This window comes from Chaetodon trifascialis, chromosome 14, assembly GCF_039877785.1.
Source record: "Chaetodon trifascialis isolate fChaTrf1 chromosome 14, fChaTrf1.hap1, whole genome shotgun sequence".
NCBI classification, from domain to species: Eukaryota; Metazoa; Chordata; class Actinopteri; order Chaetodontiformes; family Chaetodontidae; genus Chaetodon; species Chaetodon trifascialis.
The window spans coordinates 24,211,795-24,230,211 of NC_092069.1; the positions used below are offsets into that span (position 1 = coordinate 24,211,795).

Here is an 18,417-nt window from a genome sequence, read left to right on the forward strand (position 1 = left end):
TCACGTGCTCATGTGTTTGCTGACTCACCCTCACTCTCTCCATCTGCGTCCTGAAAGGATACAGCAGCTCAAACAGGATCAGACCCAGAGAGTAAATGTCCACTTTGTGAGAGTACGAGTTTCCGGAGAGCTGTCGGGACAAAAAGGAAAGGACGGGACGTGAGAAACGAGGGGCAGTTTCAGTTTCTGATGATCGCTCAGCTGGAAATCGTCTCCGCAGACGTCCTCGCCGTGCTCACCTGCTCTGGGCTCATGTAGAGCTTGGTGCCGACCTGGCCCGTGTGCCGGGTCAGGAGCGGGGCGGGCGTCAGGGCGCTCGGCACATCCTCGTCTTCCTCCTGGTCCATGGCCGTCACCAGGCCGAAGTCTCCCACCTTCACCACGTCGTCCATAGTGAAGAAGATATTGGAGGGCTGGGGGGCCAAAGGGGACAGGGACAGGGACGGGGACGGGGACAGGGACAGGGACAGGGACGGGGACGGGGACAGGGACAGGGACAGGGACAGGGACAGGGACAGGTTATGTGACGTGCTGCATTTAAATGAGCTGCGAGTACAAGTCTGCCTACTTGTTGGTAAAAGAAGGCAGGTCCTTTCCACGATGTTTGACTGAGAGGAGGAGCTTTGTGGCTGCTGGCCTGTGGTCTCCCCCTTCATCATTTCTGGTGATCATCATTCACTCTCAGACATTTCCAAAGAGTGGTCAGATGCTTCAACTCGATGTGTCGTTTCAAATTCGTTGCAGATGTGGTTGAAGTTCCCAGCGGGCACAATTTGCATAAAAATGTGAGATTTTTTTTTTCCACAGGAATCTGTGCTGATTTATTCCTAAAACTCCTTCATTCGCTCATGGCTGGGTCTGAACTGCCAGTCGCAGCGGCCATGCCGGCATGTGAGCCGATGTTCACCAACACCAGTGTGTTCATGTCTAACACTGGTAACATGTCACAAACTTTAACCACAATAAGTCGGAGAGCGTTACTAATGCATGGACATGTGGACGCCATCAGCTCAAATTCACTTCATAAACACAAATCACAACATTTGCAGCGATCACACCAAAACCAAGCAGTCTCCCACTGTCTTTACATCAGGCACTTGCTTTCTGCTGTCTCAGTGAGAGATTTCAGATAAGAAGGGAGGAGTATTTGCAGAGCTTTAATGCTAATTTTCCATTCCAGGAAATGGAAAGAAGATGTCACAGAAAAGTGAGGCTGGGTAAGATTTCAAACTGGAGCTGCCGTCAAAACAGAAGCATCAGGTTTTCCTTTTGTTTCACATTTGAAACTTAATGGAAAATAAGCAGGAAGGAAAATTAGCTTACTGCTAAAATAACTAGTGTCCACTGTGCGTCTGTGTGTCTGTTCACCTTGAGGTCCCTGTGCATGAGTCCCTTGCTGTGCAAGAAATCGACGGCCTCTGCGATCTGGAGGAAGATGTCCAGACACTGGTTGTGCTCCCTCTGCTCCGACAGGCAGCGCTGAGCCATCCAGTCCTTCAGGTTCTCTTTCCGACAGAGCTGCATCTGGATGTACAGATACACCTGGAGGCAGGAGGAGGAGGTTCAATACAAACTATAAAAGGCTCTGGCTTTATTTCACATTAACATCTGCAGCTTTTATTTTCTGTAGACAGACGTGTCGGCCAAAAGGCTTACACTGAAAATACTGAATCTTGGTTTAATCATGAATATTCTCATTATTTCAGTGTAGCTAAACTACACAAAGAACAGACGTCCACACCAGCTGGTATTAGCTGTACCTTTAAACTTGGAAAACATGTTTTACTGGAGCTGAAGAAGACAAAAAGAGTGGAGCACCAGCTGACTGTCCAGTGAATGACTGACTGACCTTGGGAGACGGCTGGACTCGCTGGGTTGGAGGATTTGTGGGGAGAGCCAGGGTGAGTGAGGTTGGCCGGGGAGGAGAGGAAGACGAAGCGGGGGCAGACTCCTGTCTTCTGGTGTGCGAGGAAGACGAGCTGTTCTTCTCGGTCAGCGTGCCTGGACTGGCCGCACTGGAAGCCGAGTCCGTGTCTGCGTCGGCGTCCCGGTCGCAGCCCGAGTCCTCGAACACGATGTCAAAGGAGGAAGAGGTGCAGTCGCTGGGACCACGCGGAGGACAGAGCTCGAAGGAGTGCGGGGTGTCTGAGGCGTCGGGGTCGGCCTGGCTGTCCCTCTCAGACATCAGGCTGTCGTGGCCCAGCAGCGGGTGGAAGGACAGGTCCCCCATGTCAACACTGAAACCCAAGGCGCCGCTGGCACTGCTGGAGAGCAGGGCCCGCGCATCAACAGAGGCCTCCAGAGCGTCTCCTTCAGGCCCAGAGCCGGGGGACGTCGAGCTGGACACTGGAACTTTGACTGACAGTGCCTCCATGTGGTCGAGGAAGCTCATTGGCCAGTCGGTGGTACTGAAAGAGAATTTAGTGTTTAATTCATTTTATTTGTTGTAACTTAGTGCACGGCTGCCTCAGAAGAAAGGAAAAAGAAAATGTCTGCATGATGCTGTTTTTAGCTCTGATCTGCCCAAGTAAACCAACACAGAGGAGTAAACACGCCAGGCGCTCTGCAGACATGCTGCTGGTGTATTTACACAAGCATTTTTCTGTCTTCATCCGCCAGTGAAGTGAGGCGTGATCTGAGGTCTGAGCTGCACATACATGTCACACTCTCTCCTGAGGGGAAGCTTAAACGTCTTTGTACGGATGCCATCTCTTGACAACAGACCCCTGCTGCTGATCGGGCCACGCTCGGCCTGCTAACAGGTTTACAAGCCCCGGCTCACCTGGTGTCTTTCAGCCACCTCTGGTCCATCTCCTCCTGCCAGCCCTCGGGGGGGCTCTCCTGCCAGGCGTTGAAGTAGCGGATTATCCCCGGGTGCTCCAGCTTGGCCAGGGCCTTCACCTCTCGCATCACCTTCTCACGGGCCAGCTCTCTGAATGACGGAAAAACTGGGCGTTACAGTTGAATCCACATTCAGGACAGCTGCCTCCACTCTCTCTTATTTTTCTAGAAGCTGAATCCCAAATGTTTAGGATCTAAAGACACGATCTCAATGAAGATTTTGCTGTTTATTAGCCTTTCAGTAACACATTATATCATATTAAACCCTTAGTAACCCTAACGCCCAGAATATGCATTAATAAGTGCTTTAAAGTGACTAATTCAGAGCTAATATCTGCTAATACACATGCTAATAAACAACTAGTTAATGGTGAACACGTGCACCTTAATATAAAGCGTTATCTGACTTTTTGTGTTTAGTATTCCCGGTCGTTCACTTGCTTCCTTGCTGCCTGAATGCAGGTGTAACTGCTCCATGACCAAAATCTGGCATCAGGCTGTTTTCCATCACGCTAACTGACTGTAATGACATTCACACCAGCCCAGTCTTAATACACCAAGGGCTCAATAAGCGCTTCAACAAAAACTCTGGGTATGAAAATAATTAAGAGGCTTGTTTGTTATGTACTGCGTGATGCACAGCAGGGCTGAAATGATAATGCATGCAGAGCTGCTGCTGCTGCTTAACTCTTACTTTCCACTCTGGTGCATGATATTTATGCCAAAATGTCAGTTATGCCTCTACGAGGTTTTCTGTGTTTAGACAAGTAGGTTGCCGCTTATGTAACTCAGTTCAACAGCTTTAAAGAAAAGAGAGATGAAGGAAGAGCTAATAGCCTCCAGCGAGGAAGTGTGTGGTGTGACCAGCGAGAGGCGCTACCTGTTGGGCAGACGGATTCTTTTGATGGCGTAGTTGCAGTCGTCCACTTTGTTGCGGGCTTCAAACACAACGCCGAAACCCCCGCGGCCAAGGCACTGCACCGGCTCAAAGTCAGTCAGGTACCTGGGGAGAAGACACTTTGGTTGTCATTATGCAAAGAAGAATTACACTTCACACACTCAGCAACGGAGAGGAGCTGTGTGTCATCGCCTGCGTGCCTGACAGTTTCAAAGAGCAGGGATCAGACGACACGCTGAGGTCAGGGAGGCTTTCAAAGTGGTGAAAGGTGATTATCAGAGGAAGGCTGGAAAAAAACCTAACATATCTGGGAAGATGATTTCAGGATGAAGTTTACGTCATATTAATTTATGACAAAACTTCACGCACAGCTCTCGTGCGACTATTTCAATCACACAGCATCTGTCAGATGTATCACATTGTAGCACAATTCTCTATTATTCTACACAGATTAAAATAAATAAAATCATTATTTTGCCTCCATTTAATGGCTTCTACAGCTGTGGCTCCCAAAAGCAGGTGGAAGTGATGGAAAGCTCTGACATGGTAAAGACAGCTCAGGAAACGCTGATGCGAATCAGCCCTCAGCGCGGTCTGACAGGACTGACTCCGAGCTGAACGCCGCTCGGCTGACGGGTTAACGGACGGATATCCATCCTCGTCTGATCTGCTCCCAACAACACACATGTGTGATCTGGCTCTGTCATCACTGCATGAGAACAAGACAAGAAACGGCCTGTTTGGAAAGTACTGTCAAAGGCTGTCAGTGAAGTCAGACCTGCAGGGTGGGTGTCAGGGTGGGTGTGTCCCACTGTTCGCTGGTCCCTGTGAGACTTAAATATCAGCTATTTAATGGAGAAAATGAAAGAAGAGCACCTGCTATGCTCTCAGTGGGTATCACATTAGGAGACGTGTGGGTGACTCAGGCCTTGCCTCCTGATATCAATCTCCCTCCTAACGATCCCCACTCACGCCCGCCTCAGCTGCTGCAACAGCCACCAGCTTTATTTAGGGAAACTCCTTCGGCTAAAGCAATGTGCTTGGATCGCAGCAGCAGCTTAGTGGGAAAAGGCGGGTGGGGTGTTTGTCATTTCAGGGTGGATCAAAACAGGAGAATGTGCAAGTGGTGACAACGGGAGAGGAAGAATCTGTATTGGGGAGAGGGGCATCATTCAGGTAACACACGCTAACATGCAGCCTCCATCGATCAGACTACAGGAGGGCAGCGGCAGCCCATTAATTAATGCTACTGATCGCATTTGGGTTGTTGAAAAGAACACGAAGAACTCGCAACAACGTGCTGACCGCGATGTAAAGCGACACTCCAACCCCGCGGCAGATGCTGCTGGGCGGGGCGGGGTCTGCGGGGGACAAGGTCATTTTCATTTGACAGAAAACAGCTGAGTTATCCAATCATGCACCGCTACGACTCCTATCTCCCGTCTCCTCCTTGTCCTATCGAGGCAGGCTGGAAGACCGGTGGTCACCATGGTAACAGTGCCGAATCTGTAGCTACACCTTGACAGAGTGAGACTGACGGTAACGAGTCCCAGCGCAGCAGCAGTGTTAGGGCGAAGTCCTCCTGAGTCATGGCAGGAGTCACTCACACGGCGGGTTCAGGACGTACCTGGACACGTATTCGCTGGAACGGGTCTCCATGGCAACCGGCTCTTTGGACTCCACAACCTCAAGGTCAAACTTGGAGTCCGTCTGGCACTGCGTCTCGGACTCTTTCCTTTGCTTTGAGGGACAGAAGGAGGACAGCAAAGAGACATTGAGGAAATTAGAAATACATTTTTAAGAGAAATTCAAGCACTTTCAAGGTACCGAAAGGAAAAAATTCCAAACTCTCAAGGCCTTTATCATCCTAAAATGTTGCAATAAATGAAATTGTGAAAAATAAAGTTCACAGAATCATTTTATGCCCACAGCCACATGTCATTTTACCAGCTGCTCACTGACTTTGACTGCATGTTTTTGGTTAACATGAGTGACTGTGCTGAAAATCAAGTATGTTAAATTTGCATTCAAGTGTACTCATGATGTTGGAAACATGACAGTTAAAATTAAAAGTTTTCCAAAGTTTAAAGGCTTTGTGTATGTTAAAATGATTAGTAATAACCACCTTCATGTCTTTAAAAATACTGAATTTACAGTCAAATGCTAGATTGACATTAACTTTTATACCCAAATGAAAACATTGACATGAGGAAATCTTTGCTGACGGGGTCATAAATGTCTGTGATAAAGCCGTGCTGAGACAATCAATCCATTCTGAATCCCAAACAGAATCAAGCTGTTTCAGACTGCAGCTGTTGCATGCAGTGTTTAAATTAACGCTGTGTGACAGGAATAACCAGCAGCAGTCACCGGCTCTGTGGTATCCTCGCAGCTGTGTCTGCGCTCTTACCCTCACATAGGCCACAGGGGCGGGGGGGTGGAAGAACTTGCGGACAACGTAGGTGGTGGCGACGATACAGAAGACGATGGTGCCGAGGATCTCCTTCCACCAGGGCAGCAGCAGCACGGGGTCCTTCCTCCTGCGGCTCTCACCCCCCGCCCCGTTTCCCTTTATCAGGCTGACGGCGCTGTCACGTCTCTCCCTGTAGCGCTTGTTGAAGGGGAAGTAGTAGCCGTTGTCTGCAGAGAGGAAAAGCATCAAATGTGTCCCTCGCAACCAATTCACTGAGCAGTCTTTGTTGCAGCCTGTGTCCAGTTTTAGCTTCTTACCGTACGGATACTGAAGGATGGACAGGGCGCCATTGCTGTATTCCTCATGAGAGAACTTGTCATTGTTCAGACACTTGTCAAACTCGTCAGAGCCGACCAGGGCTGGCGTCCGAGATGGGGAATCTGTGTGGAGGACATAGTCAAAGATCAGTTCTCAGCAGAAAGAGGGATCAGCTGCGATCTTACCTGTGGTGCTACAGAGACGCCCTGGCCTCTGTTTGGTACAGAAAAGCCACATCATCATCAACACTTTTTAGATTTTTTCGGTGAAAATGAAATGCAGAAATTATGATTCCCACTAAAACAGTGACTCTTATCACGACATCTGTCAAAATAATATCAGTATGATGTTCTAATGTTTCTTGAAAACAAGCTGCAGCATCATAAAAGTCACACAGCACCCAGTGACTGAGGACATGTGGACTTACGGATGAGAGGCTTCCATTTGACAGTGGGCAGTGGAATGATGTCCTTTTCTGATCCGATAGCTTTGGAAGGGAACTTTTCAGTGATCCTCACAGAGGACTGGAGGTAGAGCTGTCCCTGGTACATCCCTGAAGAACCGAGGACAGAGGTCACACATGGCCTGGATTCACTGAACACAATGGTGCAGCGTGAGGATCTCTGCGCGTGTGTGACCTTACCGAGGTAAACGCTGGACTCTGCGGCTCCTCTGGCCTTCGTCGGTTCGTCGTCATCGTCCTCCTCTTCAGTTTCCGACTGGTTGCTGTAGGCGTTGTCGTCAAACAGGGCGATTGGAGTGACTTTGCCCCCGCCCACCAGCCAGGCCGAAGCGATGGGTGTGCAGAACTACACAACACAGGTCACACAGAGTGAGCTGATGTTCTGATTTGATGTCCACAGTGAAGGTCGTGAGCTCAGCTGAGCTCAAGCAGAAAAGTGCCAGAGTTCAAATGAACCACTGCAAACACGCTCAGTGCTCATGACAGCAGGTTAGAAAAGGTCATAAAGCTCACCTGACGCTCCCAGACCAGCTGCCCATCGGGCTCGGTACTGAAGGCCATCACCTTCCAATCAGGAACAGACACTTTGATGACGAGGTCCAGGTTCTGGTTCTGATGTTGCTGGTTCTGCGTCTGCTCTCGGTCCTTTGGTTCATCAGCGATGACCCGCTGGCTCTCCCTCCAGGCCTCGCCGACTTCTCCCTCCAGGAAGTTCACTCCAGGCTGCATCTCAGGAACGAGCTTCAGCTCGTAGTTTCCAACACTGAAGTTCCACCTGGGCACAAGAACGGAAACACGAGACTGAAAAACTCTTGAAAAACCGGAATTTAGGGCTCAACCTAAAGCCTTAATGATTATTTTGTTTAATCAATGAATTATTGATTACTCACTGTGTTTTAAATATGCTTGGTCCCAATGTAAACAGCAATATTTATTTAACATGGCCTGCTTCATACAATTACAGATGGCAGGTCAGTGACAAACACGATGTTCAGGCAGCAAATTAGTATGAAACATCAAAAGTATTCAATTAAAATCATCAGTCTGATCAGTGTGATGAGTCCAGCAGGTAAAACAGAGGACATATTAATGTCGACTCCTAGTGGCTGAAAAGTTAAATGACTTCATTCACAACCCCAACTCCAAAAAAGTTGCTGTTTAAAATAAATAAATATATAAATAAAAACAGATCATTTGAAGTGTTTATCGACAACAGTTTTCTGAAGTGTTCATGTATTAATCTCCTTCATCTAATCATGTGTTCACAAAGTGGTGAATCTCGCTCCATCCTCACTGTGAATAGTTGAGCCTTTCCAGGATGCCCCTTTCATACCCAATCACCCAATCCTCTCACCTGTGACCAATGAGCCTGTTTACCTGTGGAATGTTCCAAACAGGTGTTTTTGGGACATTTCGCATCTTTCTGTCTTTGAAACGTGTTGCTTCATAAGTAAGTAAATAAGCAGATATTTACAGAAATCAATGAGGCTGATGAGCTCTGACACTAAATATACTGACTCTGTGCTGTTTTCAGTTGAGTTTATGTGGAAAAGGATTATCAAATGATCACATTCTGTTTTATTTATGTTTCACGCAGCATCACAACTGTTTCAGAATCAGGGCTGACAGAAAGTCAATTGAATGCTTGTGACGCTTCCTGAGGAAACAGGAGCTGCTTCACGACTGACAACGACAGACTGATCGACTGATCAATAAAACCTACTTCTCCATCCCTGATCGGGGCCTGATGGCTCGCACGGTCTTCTGAGTCCTCTGCAGCAGGAGCATGTCTTCGGTCTCCAGCTCTTCCTCCCCCCAGCGACTGCAGCCCACCGCCGAGCAGATGTATCGCAGCTGTGGCAAACGACATGAGCGGACATCACAAACAGGCTTATTCTGCTGTGTTCATGCTGGTGTCATGTTGACACTGAAAAACACCTGGTATGATTACTTGAAGTCGCTCTCTGGGTAAAACAGAGAAAACATGTCACTTCATTCTTCCAGCTTTCTCTGAGTGACTCCACTGACCTTGCCACTGTAGGCCCCCAGGCCATACGTAGTCAGGGATTTGCCCCCAACCAGGACGGTGTCCTCTCCGATCCGGTAGGACGACTCCAGCAGGGACTCCACGCTGAAAGGCACTGCCTCCATACTCTCCCTGTCCCGGTTCCACTGAAACAAGGCACCGTCCAGCGAAGGGATGACCATCTTATTGCCAAACACCTGCAGAGACACAAAGGTCGGTTTGTCGGACGTGTCAAAGTCAAGCTGGTGTGAATGAGACCTTGTGTCTTGGTTATTCCGTAGCATGGGCATGTGCACGGGGGGGGGGGGGGGGGGTGTACATTCACAGTCCTACTACCAACTTTTGTTTCAGTGCTTACTTTGAAGAGGCAAAGCTTCTTTTCACACAGAGTATAACTTGTTGTGAATCTTCTGCTCCATTAACACTGTTATCAGACTGCAGAGATGTTTATCACACTTATTTCAACAGCTTTAACTGGCATGCTAACACCGTTCCTATCGTTTGTGCCGTGGTATCTCATCTCGATGTGCCAGTAGCTTAGCTGTTAAAAGTTATGTCATGCTATTGCTCTGTGAGTTAATCTTGATTTACCTTTAGCTTGTCGTCCATTAATGTTCACAGACATTTGCAAACTCGTGGACCAAACACCGTAATGCAGACGACGCTGTGAAACGGCTGGACCCCCCTGCTAAAGCTGCCTGTACAAGCTGCTGATACGGAGGTGTGTGAGGTGCTGTTGCCATTGCTGAAGAAACTACATGACATCATTATGACACTCTGCTCCAGTGTCACCAAACAAAAGAAATCATAACAAATTTTATTACTTCCGTCTGATGCAATCGCTTAAACACACACCAAACCTCCTGGAAAAGTGGTTTTCAGCTCAGACAGACAATCGCTCAAACACAAAAACACATGCCCACACAGACAACACTGGCCGACACACATCCGCCCACACAGCAGCAGCAGCTTCAGCCCCCGCACACTTGGACTCAATCCACAGGCTCGGGACCATTACACAACTAAGAGCCTAAGTAATTAACCTGGATCTTTAGAAAAGTGTGCAGCTACTGTATGGATAATGTGTGTGTGTGTGTGTGTGTGTGTGTGTGTGTGTGTGTGTGTGTGTGTGTGTGTGTGTGTGTGAGAGAGAGAGCTCCTGTGTGTGTGCTATTAGGTGCTCGCTGTAGGGGGGCGGCAAGCATGACATCATTGCAAAAACCTGAGCCTAATCCTGATTTAACCTCCACAGCTTTAGCTCGTCGGGGGGTGTGAGGAAAACTGTTTTCATCGAGCACTTCAGTCATTGTTATACAAAGACTGCCATGGACGGCCTATCTGGACGTCCAGCAGGCTGTGATTCACTCTCCTCAAACTGTTCAGTGACATAACAACAGTTCTGTGCCAATTAGAGATTCCTTGTCTTGTTAATGGACACATCAGGTGCTGCTGGGGTCCAGCCTGCGACCTGTCACTCGCCCTGGTCTGGAGATGCTGTCCGTGCCGTCGCTCTGCGGTGGACTAAAAGATGCCAGGAGGGACAAAAGTGTGGCAGGATGATTTACCACAGAGCAGAGCCAGGAGCAGAGGTGATGTCATCTTTTTAGAGGAGGGGTGGGGGGGTCAGAGACAAGACGAGGATAAATTTAGCAAGTGAAAGGAGGAGGGGTGGACAATCGGACCATCGCATCACACTGTGCTGGTGAGGCTAAGGGGTTTACAGCAGAGGGGAACTTCTCTGAGCCGAGGATGAGTCATCCAGCTCCTGACGCCTTAATCCACATCTGTGATCCGGCCCGGCGTTCGAGCACCAGCGAGCCGGGATCACTTCTCTCAGCCTGTTCGTCACCTCCTCGTCCTCCACAGAGACGTACACTCACAGTCCTACTACCAACAAAACTCTGGATCAGCAAGATGTGAAACTGAGGAAAAGCAAGCGAAAAACACTCCAGCTCACTGTTTACATTAACTGTTCAATCATTTAACAATGTTCACCGCAGTCTGAGCAGGTGTTACGTTATTATCCTCAGCAAATTTCACTGAATCATTCATTTCTCTGTCGTAACTTAGTTAACTGGGCCTTGACGAGCACAATATCTCACACAGCTTGGTCGGAACGAGGCCGTAGAGATTTTCGTGGTGTGTCAGATGATTCACTTTGACATATTTTGACAGCTCTTCATCACAAAGCAGTCTGTCTATATGGAAGTCTTCAAGGAAGACACTAATGTTTAGTGATTACAAACGGCCGAGACAGGATGAGACTGAGACGACCTCTGATGTTATTTACAGCTCAAGGACTTTACAGAGATTTACGGCCCGTGGACGTTTGCTAATGACAACTTTTTTAAAAATATGACCTTCTACTCAACTACATGTTTTACATGGACTTCATGTTATCCGCTAAACGCTGCACAAACACAGATCTAATGCTAACCCTTTTGTTGGAAGTGTGGTTGAGATGAGCGAAAAGTCCATCTTCCATCACTTTGACTTGACTTTATGACTTCTGGCATCAGACCTGCTGAACATTAACTGAGATGTTATTACTTTCCTGCTCGATCCTGATATACATCTTTAGGTAAATAAAAGAAGAAGCTTACACAAATCTTACTAAGTATTGCTAAGAAAATGCATTAAAATGGAAAAATGCTGCTTTACTGAACAGCTATAAACAAATTTTAGCTGCACAGCCTTGGAGAAAGAAACAGGATGCGAAGGAAAGGATGTATTTCTATATGCTAAGATATGGCAGCCTTTCCTGATTCTATGGAAAACCCCCCATCAAAACAAATTAAAGGTATCCTTTGATGAACCGTGTAGGAAAATATAATGAATGTCCCACCCCCACTCCTTTTCTTATGTCTTTGTCTTTTCTGTTTGTATAACATGGTCTTTGTTCTGAAAAGGTCTTCCTTCTGTTAGAGTTCAGATTTGTGTCCAAACCAAAACATTTAGCATTTCTAACTTCTGGACAGTAATAAAATGAGTCAAATATGCCTTTTTTGATATCCTCAGTAAAACCTGACCTCTCTCCTTGTGCCTCTTTTGCTGTGAATTTCCTGTAAATCTTTGAACTCATTCAAGTTTCACCTCCGTCTTTTTCTTAAAGAAGGAAGGAAAAAAAGCCGTTCAGTCATTCAGAGATCTGTCGGCTGCAGGGAGCATCCAGTGTCCCTCATCACTTCCTGAGGTCAGACTGTTGTTTAACAGATAGTTTTTGCGCTTTGTATTAAAGCTACATGTGTACGACACCGTGACGATAATCATTCATATTTATGAGCAGATTTTTATCAAAGTTGATTCAAAAATATTCTGTCTTCAGCTGAGCTGGAGCGCTGGATGACTATTTGATAATACTAATTATGTCACTGTACTCCACCCTTGGGGAATGTGGGGCTGGGGGTGCAGGTTCAGTGGGAATGGGGTGGGGGAATGTGTGCTTGTGTTTTTGTGTGTGTGTGTGTGTGTGTGTGTGTGTGTGTGTGTGTGTGTGTGTGTGTGTGTGTGTGTGTGTGTGTGTGTGTGTGTGTGTGTAATGCAGGCTCCAGCGCTCTTGTCAAACAGAGTCAGCTCTCGCCAACCGCTAATGTGCCACTGTTGGCCCACAAGGCTACTGCTCCACTTACAGACAGCAGACAGCATGAGCCCGAGCAGAGCTGCTGGTCTGAGCAGAACAACACAAACACACACACACACACACACACACACACACACACAAACAAAAAAAATATCACAACAAAATCAGAGCGGCTGCAAGAAAGATCGACTTTCTGCCAAAAATATCGCCCGTCTGGCCGTTTTCATTTCCTTCGCCGCGCTGGAAGAATTACTGCTTGTCACATTAGTCACAGCGCTGCGATCAATCGCTGGTCATTGTGCAGCGATCCATCAAACTCTCTCATCGCTCATTCATTCACGCCGCACGCCGGCAGAGGTATGCAAGTGCGTGTATTGTCTGTTCTGTGATGACATCATCTCTGCTCTGTGGCATTACCTCACCTCCCTGATCGTCCAGCCTCCCCCCCTCCTCTTCGTCACTTTAAGTCCGCCTCCCCCGGCATGACTCACTCCACGCTGGCACCCACTCCCTGCGTGTAACCCCCCCACTCCACAGATGCCCGCCCTTCACCCCCTCTAACACCCACGGGCGACTCCTGGCTTTTTGAAGTGATGGCTTCTTTTTCTGCAGACAATGCTGTTTGTGGCGCTGCTGTCCCTCATTTCACCCAAAAAAACACACACACACACACACACACACATACACACTTCGCAGGATGCAGCAGGTGACTGGCTGTTTCCTCCCCGGCGTGTCGAGGCCAGCCAATGGCACAGCAGCAGATCCCCCCCCCAGCCTCTAATCACCGAGCAGACTGGTGTCTCAGGGACCCGGCAAGCACCAATGAAACCGTTGCTAAGCGCTCAGGAGGCGTTAGGGTGGGGGTGGGGGTGGGGGGGGTAGCGGCAGTCCCCCCTGCCACCCCACTACCACCAACGCACATACAGACACACACACAGCAGAAAAGGCATCCCAGGTTACTGATGGCAGAGAGGACAAGGCTAGATTTAAACTTACATAAAGTATGATGGGCATAACACACACACACACACACACACACACACACACACACACACACACACACACACACACACACACACACACACACACACACACACACACACACACACACACACACACACACACACACACACACACACACACTCTGGATCATAATAAATGACGTCACAGCGTGTCACCGGGTTCAGAGCTGACGGGCATCTCTCTTCGTTCCGCTCTGTCAGCCAAATGAAAGCCAACAGGTGAAAAGACACAAAGACACAGACAGAGGGAGTCCGACACACACACACACACACACACACACACACACACACACACACACACACACACACACACACACACACACACACACACACACACACACACACACACACACACACACACACACATAGGTCAGCATCGTCTGTCACAACAGAAGCATGCTGGAGGATGTTATTCGTGTGTCAGTCTTGTGAAGTCTCACACTGAGATGAAAATGTCCTCAGAGACAGACAGATAGACAGACACACACACACACACGCTCGCGCGCACACACACACACACACACAGCACTGTGAAAAGCAGGGACATAAAAATACTCTGTTACCTTGTTCTGCTACTTTTACTTCTTGTGGCAGAGAGAACTTCTGCTCTGTGCTGCACAATAAACTAAAACAAGTTCTACAAACAAACTGCTGAACTTGAAATTTTAAATGATCTACAGATGCAGATCATTCGAATTAATTTCTTCCAGACACCTAAGTTTAACCTCTGTTTTAGAGAGAAAATATTTCTGAGCAAATGTAGTGCTTTGTTTGCATTACGTACAAAATGATTTTACTTTTGATACAATGTTTGTTTTTAGGTACACTTTCATAAAAACAACAAAGATTTTATTCAGTGACATCAAATGGTTTGATTTTCACTTTTAATTGAGTCACAAGTCGTCCAGAAAGATAACTTTATGTTTCTGAAGTGTGAATTTGATATTTGACACTCCTGTCTGCTGTAAGGTAAATACATGTATTTGTACACGTTAACTGAGGGAGTGAAAAGGCTGGGTGGAGGCTGGGTGGAGGCATGGTGGAGGTTTTTAAAATGATTCATAAACAAATCGACCCTTTCATCAGACCACAGAGAATCAGGTCATCCTTCATCTGAAGGAATGAAAACCACCAAAACTGCAGCTCCCATATAACCAGTGTGAGATCTTGTATTTCAGTGTGGCGACGTGCAACTTCATATTCAAGGTCAAATTACTATTCTAATGCATCCAGCGGAGAAGCTGCAGCGGTGCACTCACACAGGCTGTGCGCTGTTTAAACCTGAAGAGCTTGGAGGAACCTTTAGGGGATCATAACCTCTGAGGACCCTCGAACAGAAATGAATTCTGCTTTTCTCAAACACAGCACTTCTCAAACACGCGAGTTCAAGAAACACCAGTTAGAAGGTTTTTTAACGGCAAAGCCGCAGTTCAGCTGCTGATTCCAGTGATTAGCTCCCTGCTTGTAATTGCAGGTTTCACTGATGCTCAGACTTCACGGGCTGAATGGCACACACTGAGAACCACTTCACACACTAATATGGGAGGTTCTCAAACACTTCAATGAGACTCTTGGAAAGTGAGAAACATCCTGAAGTTTCTATATTTGGGCCGCTGAATATCAGCTGAAGCAGCTTGTTTTGAGCTTTCGTTCATTCGATTGATCGACTTGTGTGGGGAAACAAAAGATGCATTACAACCTCGGTTGAATGATATGGGGGCAAAAAAACAAAAAAACCCAAACATACTGAAACTATTTTTAACCTTTATCGCTGTGAGTAAATCTTTGCGTTTCATTCTGGCTAAATGTGTGCATGTACGTATGAAGCCGTGAGACAGAAAAATGAGGATGATGTGATTTCTGCTGAGGGCTGCACTAAACAAACATGCTCTCTTATGTGGGGAATGTGATTTGTAGGTCGGGGCATCTCTGTAGCACCTCAATGCTTCATTATAACTGCACGTTGTGGCAGCGGCTTCTTCCATTTGAATATAACACTTGGCCATAATGTCAGAATATTTCAATCAATTGTTCAGCCCTGTAACGACCTCTGAGCTTTTAGTGGAAAAAAACCCGCCGGTTGAAAGGCGTTAAATCTAATGAACTGGTTCTAGATTGCTCTAATAGCAGAAGTGTATTTATAGGACAGAGCCACAGTGTTCATTACACTCAAACATGCTTTACCAGCACCAGAAGACCAGCATTACACTGATCTCAGCAGCCACCCAGACCCTTGTTAGTATCAGAGGCTTTCTCCCTGAGGCGAAACTCTCAGACGCAGAGCGAGTCCACATCAAAGTGAACCAGGAGCACGTCTCTGGGATGTATCTCAGAGAGCGGCGCTCTGGTCTCGCTCTGGGCTACACTTCACTTTCAGCATGTCGGTGTGGGCGGTTTAAGCTTCTGTATACATGTACAGACCAGAGTCTCGCTGTGCTTGTATGTGTAAACCACCGCAGTCAACAAAGAGGCTAATCCTCCAGGCGAAAGAGCTACTCTCAGATTTATGTGGGGGTGTACGGTATGTCTGCTGTGTGTTGTGTATGTGCGCACAAGAAATGAATGTAAGCAACATCAACCCTTGGTTGACTGTTCAAAGTGCACTGAGTTCAATTACTGGTGTACAGAAAGAGAGCCAGGAGGGACAGCGTTTGTTTTGAGGCGAAGACTCAGATGAGACTCCATCTTAACCTCACACTGACATGTCAACACTGTGGAAATAGACTTTTATCTCTCCTGGTAGATCTTATTTAGCTGAGCAACATCTATTTAACCTGGTTAAGTGGCTGTGGTTGACTGTCCATTGTAATTTTTATACATGCGCTGACATTTTTATTTGTTATCAGAGACAAAGGTAAATCAATAAATCTAAATTTTTGTTGCATTAGCAATCTTCCATCCTGTTTAATATTAAACAGGTCACCCATTAAAATGAATCAAAATGAAAAGGGAACACAGGTGTTGGTCTACCTCAGGTTTGCTGAGGCTGGAGGACACCAGGCACCCTGAGCCGACATCTAGGTCCCACTGCTTCCTGCCCTGGTTGTGAGGATCCAGAGCCGAGATTCGCCCATCCAGGGTGCTGATGATCACAAGAGACCTGTGGACAGAAGGCAAAGACTTCAACACACTCTCCAGTGAGGGTCTGTGGACACTTACTGCAGCTTTACATACTGCCAGAGCTTTTCAGTCCAGACTGAAGTAGACCAGACTGTCCTAAACTTGTTTTCTACGTTTAAAATCTTTTTTTTTACACAAGTGTTGTCCTTTAATACCATCTTCCCTGCGGGAGCTTAAGTTTAATGCCATCGCAGGCGAAAGGGCGAAGAATTGTTCAGCGGCGGTGCAGATGTTGTCTTCCTCTCTCTCGTCCTCACCCTTGTTTAGCAATCAGGGTGACCTTCAGCAGCAGCCAGCAGCACACCTGTGCCGTGACAAACCCCATCATGTCAGCTCGTTTGGGTGGTGTGTTGATTAAAGACGGGACTGAGGATTATTAAAACCTGACCAGACATCTCACACATCGCGACTTATTGCCATAAAAAATAGAGCAAGACTGTGTGAGACCATGAAATCTACGTTGTTAATGAACCAAAACAGGTATCCTTCAAACAGGCAGCTTGTTCATTTATGTAGTAACCTGCACAGCAAAGGCAAACCACGTGAAAAACAATCAAATGGCTGAAACGCAGGATCCAGAGGGGTGGACCAGAGGGACTGGAAACTGATGAAAGTGAGTGAACTTGGACGGATGAACTAAACTAACAAATTACGGCTCATTACTGACAGCACATCACGCTATTTTTCAACCCTTTTTAGTCACTTCTATCAGAGTCTGAAACCACCTGGGACCGGATCTAAAATCAGTATCAAAATCAAAACAAAGACACAAAGCTGGCAGGCAGACCAGATCGATTTCCTCTCCACGAGTCCTGAAAGTGATTTGCTCTTCTTAGTTCCTCGTTTTATAAACAGCCTTCTCCCCTTTACCTCAGGAAACACATGCGAGTCAGCTGCACCTCAGGTACGGGAAGAACACACATGACGCTCTGGAGCAGATGGTAACAGCGACTTAATGTTAAGAGTACACAGGGGATTTGACATGGTTACTTTTCTCAGGCTTAAAACCGTTATTACTGCCATAAAATCAGCTTCATTTACATGCAAAACCTCGAATAAATGTTTTACGTGTCGACAAAGAGCGTCTTTTATTCCCAGTCGATGGATTTGCTCAGTGACATTTCTGATTAGTCTCAGCTTTCTTCTGGGCTCTCCAACGTTGGCAGAAAACAAGTGTTCACAAACACTGGCTTGAATGGCCACGATGACAGCTCAGAGAAACACCAAATCAGTGCTGTTAAGACAACAAGCGAAGCCTTCAGACGCTGCTGTGACTTCACTTTCACAGACCTCTGTGAGTTTAAGCTCAACGTGGATGAGCGTCCGTCTGAAGCCTGTCCCGTGTCATGATGTCATCACTTGCAAAAACTGAGTTTCAGGATCCTAAAAGAAAAAATATATGAATACTGAATACTGCTATTGCAAAATATAGTGGATGGGTTTCCACATATTTCATGTGGAGGCATTCTTGGCAGAGACACACTGAGCAGCTAAAAAAAGACACGGGAGGAAAATAAGATGCAGGGGGTGAAAGTGTTTTCCCTCCGATGATGTATGGCCCAAAGATTTCTCTCAGCGCCAGGGTGCCTTACCTCTGACAATTTATTCTTTTTTAAATCATTGTAGTGATGGATTTTAACATTTTTGCCCCTCCCAATTAAGTTGCAGTAGTTCTGCCAAAAAGTAAACCTGGTGAGTGTGTTTCTCCATTAGTAGTACAGTATAAATTCTCCAAA

The 18,417-nt window shown here is 47.0% G+C and overlaps 1 protein-coding gene across 2 annotated transcripts in view; it reads right to left on the reverse strand.

Moving 5' to 3' along the window:
- The window catches only part of eif2ak3 (eukaryotic translation initiation factor 2-alpha kinase 3), a 31,875-nt gene that overhangs the window by 4,436 nt on the left and 9,022 nt on the right, over positions 1–18,417 (reverse strand). Inside the window, exons 2-16 of one of the 2 annotated variants that reach the window (XM_070979908.1) lie at positions 16,532–16,661; positions 8,962–9,156; positions 8,657–8,787; positions 7,447–7,708; positions 7,114–7,279; positions 6,898–7,023; positions 6,470–6,592; positions 6,150–6,379; positions 5,367–5,479; positions 3,722–3,844; positions 2,783–2,932; positions 1,850–2,408; positions 1,369–1,542; positions 240–413; positions 29–130 (exon numbers count right to left, since the gene is read on the reverse strand). In XM_070979908.1, coding sequence (XP_070836009.1) covers positions 29–130; positions 240–413; positions 1,369–1,542; positions 1,850–2,408; positions 2,783–2,932; positions 3,722–3,844; positions 5,367–5,479; positions 6,150–6,379; positions 6,470–6,592; positions 6,898–7,023; positions 7,114–7,279; positions 7,447–7,708; positions 8,657–8,787; positions 8,962–9,156; positions 16,532–16,661 — 2,758 coding nt within the window. The remainder of the gene's footprint in view (positions 1–28; positions 131–239; positions 414–1,368; positions 1,543–1,849; positions 2,409–2,782; positions 2,933–3,721; positions 3,845–5,366; positions 5,480–6,149; positions 6,380–6,469; positions 6,593–6,897; positions 7,024–7,113; positions 7,280–7,446; positions 7,709–8,656; positions 8,788–8,961; positions 9,157–16,531; positions 16,662–18,417) is intronic. The other variant, XM_070979909.1, reaches the window with a different exon arrangement.